At 32.0% G+C, this 10349-nt stretch overlaps 1 protein-coding gene across 2 annotated transcripts in view; it reads right to left on the bottom strand.

Annotated features, from left to right (window-relative positions):
• LOC129233451 (ATP-binding cassette sub-family C member 4-like) overlaps positions 1–7037 on the bottom strand; it is a 114892-nt gene extending 107855 nt beyond the window's left edge. For both annotated transcript variants that reach the window (XM_054867486.1, XM_054867481.1), the window contains exon 1: positions 6900–7037. In XM_054867486.1, coding sequence (XP_054723461.1) covers positions 6900–6973 — 74 coding nt within the window. In that variant the 5' untranslated portion in view covers positions 6974–7037. The remainder of the gene's footprint in view (positions 1–6899) is intronic.
• Between the last annotated feature and the right edge of the window lie 3312 nt (positions 7038–10349).

Consider the following 10349-nt stretch of genomic DNA (forward strand, 5'->3'; position numbering starts at 1 on the left):
ACATTCCCAGTAAACATCTGTACAAAGTACACTATTGGCAAAAAAGGTAAAACTGGGAGCATAAAAAAATTACCCATATCAAAAAAGGCCAAGAGGTCGAATTTTGACTAATTTCATGAATATTTACAACTGATGCACGAAATAAAATTACAAAGCATATGATTAATTTTAAAGACAAATGAAAAATTTGCTTAAAGGAATCATTTGAAAGTTAATAGAACAAATATTTTAGCATTTATGCTTCAAAAAAGAAATCTTTTTTTTTTTTTTTTTTTGCGATTATACCATTTCTTATTCGTAGAAAAGAAGTAAAGTGAAATGAATAAACGATCCTTTAAATCCCTGATAATCTTATTAATTTATTTCTGTTTGATTTTTTTCTTTTTTTGCCATCGGCCAACGGCATCGGCCATCGGCCATCGGCAATCGGCCATCTTTGAACAATCGGCCAACAATCGAGATCGGCCCATCGGCCAAAAAATGCCATCGGTCGAGCCCTAGAAATAACCTGAGTGGAGTCCAAACCCACGACGCGAGTCTCAGACAGGTCGCAAAGCAAGAGTTTTTATCGCTCGGCCCCAAAGACCGGTTCTTGTTTCTCTAATAAGAGTTTACCAGTTTGGCGCCGATGCTGAGATTTACGCATGCGCCTCGGGACTTGACACAAACCATAGTCCAAGGTTTCTGTAATAATTTGAGCTTTTAAAACAATGATATTACACTCTCCAGAATTCGTGTAACGTTGCACCCATTTTTCTGGTAACCTTACACAAATTGTTTTCTGCGCATTTGTACTAGTTATCTTCAAACTTTTAATTTTGGCACGAATATCCCTTTACTTCTAGTGTGCTTCAGACAAGGGCGTCCATATCGGGGGGGGGGGGGGGGCAAGTGGAGGCTCAAGCCCCCATTTGAAATGAGAACTTCCTTGCTTATCGTACTTTTTTTTCTTTGCAAAAATATAAAAACATTTCTTCTCCAGCTATTAATGAATAAATTATTAAAAATGTGTAATTTTTTAACAGCTCTAATCTATACAGAAATTGATTTCATGCGGAAAATATCCTGCCAAACTATGAGGAAAATGTCCTCCCCCCCCCCCTTTAAAATTTTGCATATGGGCGCCCATGGTTTCAGATAAACATCCGCGTTGGATATACATTCTCTTCTCAATCTTAAAAACAAACATTTATAAAATCAGTAAAAAGTAAACAATTACGCGCTGCTATAACGGAAAAGGAAATGACTCGGAAAATGATACGGGAACAAAATTCATCAGGGTTTGGGAACTAAAACGAGGATGTTCTCGCAAATTAACAGATGCTTGATTTTAGGTCCTTCACGCAAAAATGGCACAAATCATTTCCAAGAATTTGGAATTTTCTTTAAAAAATAAGTTTTAATGATTATCACCAATTAATCGTATATGTGTTATATTGATTCTCAATTTATTTGAGTGAGATCGAGTATCATTTGGTCGCACATAAGTATTTTAAAATGGGTTTAAAAATATTGTTACGAGTTCGGTACACTTTCAGAAATTCTTTAAATGATGACACATAAAATTTATTTACAAACATGTACAGTTAAGTCATTAACAATTGCCAAATTATCTGTAGCAGTGGGGTTGTTTCCTTCAGTCAAAAGTACTACTTTTAGTCACTGAAATTGATAGAATATAAGCAAAAAAATAATAATAATAACAAGAAGCCAGAAAAATACTTTTATTTTCATAAGAGTTATTTTTTATTTAATTTTTTAAGTGTCCGATTCTGGAAATAAATCGTGGTCTTTATGACATCACAAGTGATGTACTTTGGAGCGCAATTACATTGCCGTGCAAAATGTTTACGCTTTGCTGTCAACCGCGTTGCCAGGTTATGATAATTTACACTGTGAGCCAATGGCATCAGTGAAGGGCATTTCATTACTTTTGATGTCATGTGCAGAAGCGTAAAAAAATAATTTCAATCTTCGCACCGATTTAAATAATTGTACAGAAATATTCAAATTCGACAAATTATTTAAAGAATGGTTAAATGCTATATTTGTAATCATGCTTTTTTAGAAAAAATACTTTCAAAATTTTGGAAACGAACCCTTTAGGTGAGTATTATCAAACACCGTCAACTCTACTGTAAAGCACATATTTACATCAAAAATTCGCAAAAACACCAAGATAAAAATCGCAGCTTTAACAGTACACAGAGCTAGCACATTCCTAGCCGAATGAACTCTTATTGAAGAGGCTTTTTTTAAACAGCGTTGAATGACTTCTAGTATTTTCCATTCAACTACATTCTAGTATTTTCCATTCAACAACATTCTAGTATTTTCCATTCAACTACATTCTAGTATTTTCCACTCAACTACATTCTAGTATTTTCCACTCAACTACATTCTAGTATTTTCCATTCAACTACATTCTAGAATTTTCCATTCAACTACATTCTAGAATTTTCCATTCAACTACATTCTAGTATTTTCCATTCAACTACATTCTAGTATTTTCCATTCAACTACATTCTAGTATTTTCCATCAAACTACATTCTAGTATTTTCCATCAAACTACATTCTAGTATTTTCCATTCAACTACATTCTAGTATTTTCCATTCAACTACATTCTAGTATTTTCCATTAAACTACATTCTAGTATTTTCCATTCAACTACATTCTAGTATTTTCCATTCAACTACATTCTAGTATTTTCCATTCAACTACATTCTAGAATTTTCCATTCAACTACATTCTAGTATTTTCCATTAAACTACATTCTAGTATTTTCCATTCAACTACATTCTAGAATTTTCCATTCAACTACATTCTAGTATTTTCCATTCAGAAATATTCTAGTACTTTCGAGAGGAAACAGGGGATATCTATGCATTATTGCATTGAAATATTAGTATTTGCCTGTTAATGTTCGAAATGTCGCCAAGCTCGAAAGTACTAGAAATATCCTATTACTTTCGAGAGGAAACAGGGGATATTCATGCATTATTGCATTGAAATATTAGTATTTGCATGCTACTGTTCGAAATGTCGCCAAGCTTGGCGACATTTGGGGATTTCTTGCCAAAATTTGCATTAGAAATAAGTCGCCGAAAATGATGCCATCTTGACGATATCTCTTTAATTTCTCACTAATCCCTAAATCATTGTGTTGAATGGTGCACAGCAGGCAAGGTCAAGATTCAAGACCTAAAGTAACTTCGATCTAATGTTAATAAAATAAACGCCAAATTTAGCCAGATTACAACAAATTAAGCATTAATTAACAAAAATAATTATTATTTGAAAAATTTGTAACAATATTTTGCTTTTGAAGAAGAAAGGGAAAACGAATATTACGTGTCCCAGATTCAAATCATTGGGAGTGAAAATTTTAAGATTGAGATAAAATGGAACAATAATATAAATTGTCAGTCAAATTATACATTTTTCAGTTAAATGATACAGACATAAAAGAAAACGAAACTCACTAGAAAATTATTTTTGATTAATTTCCCAACTTTTCTTCGTTTCATATTGCACCCTATGCTACAGCACTTTCAAAAATAAAATAATTGTGAAATCTTGTAATATTTTTAATAAGATTAAATATTGTACTACTGCCGTCCTATTTACAAAAGTCGTATCTGCATCTGAGTTCAAAATTAGAAATTGCAGTTCGAAGTTGCGTGCCTCCACGTATTTGATACAAATGTAACTTTTTCGGAGTTTAAAAAAAAAAAATTTCTATTCACAAATGACGATAAAATATTGTATTTAGGTAAAATGTGACAAATAATCACTTAGTGACCGTAACTCAATTTGGTAAAAAGTGCAGACACGACTTTTGTGCTTAGCACGGCAGTATAACTCCCGTAATTAAATAGCGATACAGAGTTCTACGATCAACAAATAAGACGTGTCGAGTTCTTTGCTTCTCATACGAGTCCTCTCTGTTACATTTGTACTAATAATTAGATTTATGATTTCTATTGTACTAATAATTAGATTTATGATTTCTAAAAAAAGTTTTTTTTCTAGAAATTGTTGACAAGACAGTTTTAGAATCATTATTTCATTTTACGTTTGTCATGCAATTGTAACTTTTCTTTATCACCAGAACGTTATTTTAACCGTTATATTTACTCTACTACACGGAGACGATCAAATTTATCTGAATTCTTCATAAATTATTGTGTGAAAACCATTGATACTTTATTAGGCACAAATGAACAAACAAAAAATAAAAAAGATGTTATTAGAAAGTTTAGATTATTCAAATTGACGAACAAACTTTAAAATTGTCCGAAAATGAATTGCACTTTTCCCACGGGAATGACCATTTTATCCATTTAGAAGAGGAATTGCAATTTTAATATTACTATAGTATTCTATTGGGTATTATTACAGTAGCGTTATCTGGCGTTATCTTAAAATTAGGTAACGTCTATACTCTTTTACACATTAATTACTGCTGATTATTTAGCTATTCAAAAAAAAAAAAAAAAAAAACGATCTGATGTACAAATAAGTTTTCAAGGATTTTCAAGATTTATATAAATTCTGATTAAAAAGGCGGATTCACATCACGCACAATTTAGTAGTTAAAATTTAGTGAATGTACGAAAAAAATAGTTGATTTCATTATTTTGAACCTAATTTCAAACAGTTAAACAATATTCATAACAACAACCTCTCAAAAAATAATCAAAAAACCAATACTACTAGAAATAAATATATTTCGCCAAAAACTGGAGGAGAGCTTATATTTTTGCCCTCCCCCTCCCCTCCCCAAGGAATAGAAAAACGTTTAAATACATATGTAAGAATAAATTTCTCTGTGTATTTAAAATTGACAGAGGTCATTTATTGATTCGATGTTTTGATTAATTTATGTCGAACATTTTCAAATGTTTTGCTTTTTTACACAAAATAAAAAGCCGCAACTTAACAAGCCGACTTAATTTTTAGTTACAGTCTAGTTACAGTCTGACCATGAATTGCATGGAGAGGCGAACATCCGGTTTACAGGAGGATATGGGCGCATCCAGGGATGCCAGCTTTTGCAGATGCATGTTAGCCCCTAAATTAAGCAGGACCTCATTTAAATGAGCGGAACACGCATATCAAATTTTTACTTTTCCCCATCATTCAAATAGATTCGTCTTAAATGGACGTTTGCCTATTTCATATGATTCGTGGGCAAACTGTACTACTAAAAGTAACTTTTTGGTTTCATTTAAAATGTTATTTTCTTGGCAACGCTTAAAAACTTAAAATCAATATTTCTTATGAAATACATAAACATAGTTTCTATATTATCTGTAAGAAGTAATGCATAAAAATGTATTGAACGTCAATGACTTTACTTTATTTCATTCATTTTTTATGCCTTTACAAATTTGAAATTTCAGATCGTGTAACGCAGATCTGTAGTTCATTTCTCAAAAGTTAATTCGCTTACATATTGAACAAATAACTGTTACTTTAACATATTTTTCTTGCAAATCACAAATAAATTAAAAGCACAACTAATTTTCTAAAATGAAAATTTTACGCTTATCATTTAAAGAAAATAAAAAGAAAAAACGGGAAAAAATTACTTTGTAACTTACTACTTTGTGTTATTACTTTGTAACTTGGACAGATATTTAACGAAATTGTAAATTGTGACATCAGATATGAGGGTCCACAATTATGTTTTTTTTCTATCAAAATGTAATTGTGAAATCCCCCCCCCCCCCGAGTATCAACATTTAGTGTCAAACAAAGCGATTAAATAAAGTTTAACAAATCTATTTTTTGTGATTTTTCCCCCTTTTATAATCGATAATTTTGTGCTGAATCTATTATGAAGCTCGAAATATACCTTTAATAAACACCCAGATACAAATAATAATCTTTTCGCCCAATCATTAGCAAGCAGGGGCACCTCAAACTTAAATTTTTGCGAGGACGGAAAGTCCTAATTTTCCGTACGGAACTCCAAATTTTGCCGAATGATGATAATTTTGACGAATTGTCAGTCAAAATTTGCCGTAAGAGGACATTTTTGAGAGATCACAATGACCTCTGGTGACCTCCTATCGGGCCGCCCTTGTTGACAAGCATAAATTATGCATTAATTTTGAGTAAAAAATGGCACGCTTTAAATTTTTACTTTTATAAAGCAACGGAAACAACTAAAACAAATCAATTTGTTAAAAGATTGAAAATTAGATTTTAAGCAGAGAAAGTAATCATTTCGGAAATTCAGTTCTCAACATAAAACCTGCTATAAAACCTTAAAATCAAATATAGTAGGACTCCAGAAATCACCAACATTGCATTTTTTCCCTGCTAGAGCTTTTTTCTCTTTTTCTTTCTCTCTCTCTCTCTCTCCTTTTTTCCAAATTTTGTAATGATTAAAAAAAACATTAAGGGGAAAAAACCAATTTACAGAGCATTAAAAAGTTCAAAAATCGAAAATTACCTACAGTTTAACTGAAAAAATATTACACATCTGACTTCAGCAAAAATTACAAAAACCGAAACTAAGTTTTAAAAAATACAGATCTGCTACAAAGGGATAAGTCTACCGGTTGGGGTTGTACCTGAAAACCAATTTTTCTATAAAACCGTATACATATAGTATAAAATACATTATACGCATTACATAAATAAAATGTCGGCGTTTCTTAAGAAATATTTAAAAAATAAAACATCATGAAAAAATAAATCAAATAATTAGGAATAAAAAAAAAAAAAATTCAGCGATCCATTGTCCAAACTTCTCTTAAAGATTTTGTAATTCAGTGTGCGTTGTGAAAGTAAAAATAATTAAGAAAAAAAAAAGAAATTATTTTTAAAAACATTTGACAAGTGGAACAAATTAAACAAAAATAAAAAAAAATGTTTGAAACTCACCAAAAAAATATCCTCGATACAAAATTCGCTTTGGTCCATGGATTTGGATTCTCGGCTCGCTTCTCGAACTCCATCAGTAGAAGCGAACTTACTTGCACTGCCAAAATTCAGACACCGGAGCAATTAAACAAACCCTCGCTGCCGATCCTCCTCCTCTTCTTTTTAAGTGGATGATAATTCGAAGAATCCTCACTTTTATAAAAGCTCAGTAGTCCGACAGAAGCGAAGGCCTTTTTTGAAAATTATTGACTTGTCATAAAAATCTTTGTCACTACAACAGCTGATAAGTAGCATAATATGTTGCTGCCATTAGTCCTTATCCATGGGTGTCAACCAAGGGGTAAAAGAGTTGTAAAAAAGAACAGGCAGAAAAACTTCCAAATGAAAACAACGGGGAGAAAATTTCGCGCTTCGTGTGCCAAGAATAGTGTCAGCGCCATCTGCTTTCTGCGTTTCGAAGTAATACTGAAGGTTACTGAGGGATGACGCAAAACAATTCGTTTTTCAGGAACTGTAAACATCGGCAATTATTTGAGTTCATTGATATTTTTAATAACATAGTGTGGAACGAGCGTCGGATTTTGAGCGCCGATCCTTGAGATTTAATCTCCGAGTGTCGTTTTTCTCTTTAAAAAAACATGCAGTTGACTTCCTGCTACGACATGTCATTCATGAAAAAAAGTTTACAGGGGCATCGAGGGTTATGCATTAGGGTGGGCCGAAATAAGCCGAAAAAAATTTTTTTTCGAAATCAATTTTTAGATAGCGAGCAAAAGTTGCGTAGTGAGCTAGTTAGCACTCACAAAAAATTTCTTGGATATTAAAAAATATCTAGCCGGCGCTATTTGACACTGAAAAACCGAAAAAAAAGGAGAAAAAGGAATTTTTGTCGAATTTTTTTTTTAAACTAAATTCCAAATATTTTACTGGAACGCACCGAAAATGTTATATAATGAGCCAGTTCGAGCCCATAAAATGTTTCATTGATTTTAATGACCATTTAACCGCTCCTTTTCGAAATCAAAAACTGGAGAAAAATGAAAAAATATTGAATTTCTTTAAAAACCAATGTAAAAATAATTTTTCAAAATTAAATCATAGACTAATTAATTAAATAGCACTATTAATCATAGTAATTATTATCACGCAATAGTATCATACATTTTCTAAAATTACATATAAAGATAATAAAATTTTGAAAAAGAAATCTTCAAATTTGATTTAAAATACCTCATGCATAATGAATATTATTTTTTGGAATAATATTGTCCCTTTTTATCTAATGATGGAAGTTCTTCCTTAGCTTGAAGTTTGGCACGAATGTATCCATCTCGTGGCAGTTTCACCACGAACTTTTATTGCAGCTTCGGTTATTAGTTTCACACAACGTTCCACAGCTTGCGTGTGACAGGGAAATTTCTCGAAAGTGAACTCTGTAGGCTGTTCCAAAAATTCATTTTCCAAAAATGTTGGGCACCATACTGGCAGTTCGGTTTCATTTTTATTTCAAACCACATTGGAGCATAAAATAACAATACATACTTTACAAGCATTGTAAGATTTTCTGATGAAGTTGGAGTGCCTATATACAAGCGTAACAAACGGTTTGCAGTTGTCAGCCATCGCGAATGACTGAGTTTGCCTGGACTACTGTCAGCCACGATAGAAGGACAACTACCATCTTTTACGGAAAGACAGATTCTGTACAAATATTGTTGTTCAGTACTTAAACTTTTTATATCTTCCATGTCCAAAACCAGAAGATTGCAGTCAATTTTATCAAATTTGTCCACCGAATTTTTTTCACAATCTCTAAGAAGTTGTTTAATAGCTCCAAAATATGAATGTGGTCCCTTTGTGCAACCGTCTAATTCCAGAATAAGGTGCCTCAGTGGCAACTCATTAGTATGCAGCAGACATATGTTCCACTGTAAAGGTCTTTGGATGTCTCAAGTAAACGAATTACTCCACCTTTCCATCCCGTATTTACATTTGTTCCGTCACATCCAATAACACATAAGTTAAGCAAGCTCATATTATACTTTTTTGCAAAGCCTATAATACCTTGCGAAATTTATTTTGCACTTTCACCAACTGTTAATGATAAATGACCGATGTACTTGCTACTTGGTTCTTCTGTCAGTGCTAAATGAGCTTCAGATGTTAATTTTTGATGGCCAGACGTCATTTGAAGGGTGTCATCTTTGCAGCCGTCAAAATACAAACTCTTTATAGCTGCTCCTTTAACTGCTCTTAAATCTCTTTCTCTTAGCTCGCTCCTTTTTTTTTTATCGACTTCCCTTTTTGCTTTGTTTTTATCGACAATATATTTTTGTTTTGTTTAGAAGAAACTAAATCGAAATCACCTAGAACTGCTGTAGCAATTTTAGCCACTGCTCTATTTGAAGCGCCAGTTAGATCTGCTGCTAACGCTGTATGAGGCATAGAAAGTCTTATTTGACTTGTCGTTGTTGATGGCGCATCAGTTCGCTTACGTTTTCTTGAAAGTGTATAATTCATTTTAAAATCGTCATCTGTATTTTCTGTGCTTTCTCCTAAGTCAAGTTCTGTTTCAGGTTCATTCAATGTAATATGACTTTCCTTAACCCTTAATCCATTTTTTTATTACTCTAGGGCTCTATTTGTCAAACATGTATAAAATAGTTATAAAATAATCTTAGGAATAATAGAAGCAGTTGAGCGCCGTTTATTATTCAATAGAAACAATTGAAACCGAAGATTAAATAATTAACTATTTTTTATTTGAGTGTGTGCATTTTTTAAAATTGGCGTACAAATGCCGCATGAAATTGATTGAATTTTCACTGTTTTTTCTAAGTAACGTATTCCGTAACATTTCAGTATTTATTTATTTCGAAACTACTTTATTATTTTTTTTTTTTTCATTTTTCCCATGTTTCAATCTTAAAGGAGCGTAGCTAAATATTCTACAAAATGCATAAAAGTCTTTGAGGATTTCAACTAATTCACTGACAGATACTTCTAATGTTTGCTGAAACCAGCTTCAAACTTTTATTTTTGACTCCCTTCCAACCTTTTTTTTTTTTTGAAAAAAAGTGCATTTTTGCCCTTTTTTTCAGTTTTTCAAGGTCAAATAGCGTCGGCTAAATATTAAACAAATTTAACGAAATTTTTTATGGGTAATAACGGGCCCATGTAGCAGGGGCGGCATTTCAGCATTTCATTTGGAGGGTCGAGTTTCTTAAATATGAATTACCACAATATGGAACCAAAACACATATTGGCTAACAGCAAGTAGTCATGATATGGGTTTAGAATTAACAAAAATAAGTGTTCAAAAGCAAGTTAAATTTTTATGACAAAATTTGTAGTTCGTTTTAGAATATGTTATCATACCAAGTGTTTTAGTACTACAGTTTTCAACTTTTAATAAAGTTTTTATGCTTGATTTTTAAAATACAGAAGAAC

The sequence above is a fragment of the Uloborus diversus genome, chromosome 1 (genome assembly GCF_026930045.1).
Source record: "Uloborus diversus isolate 005 chromosome 1, Udiv.v.3.1, whole genome shotgun sequence".
NCBI classification, from domain to species: domain Eukaryota; kingdom Metazoa; phylum Arthropoda; class Arachnida; order Araneae; family Uloboridae; genus Uloborus; species Uloborus diversus.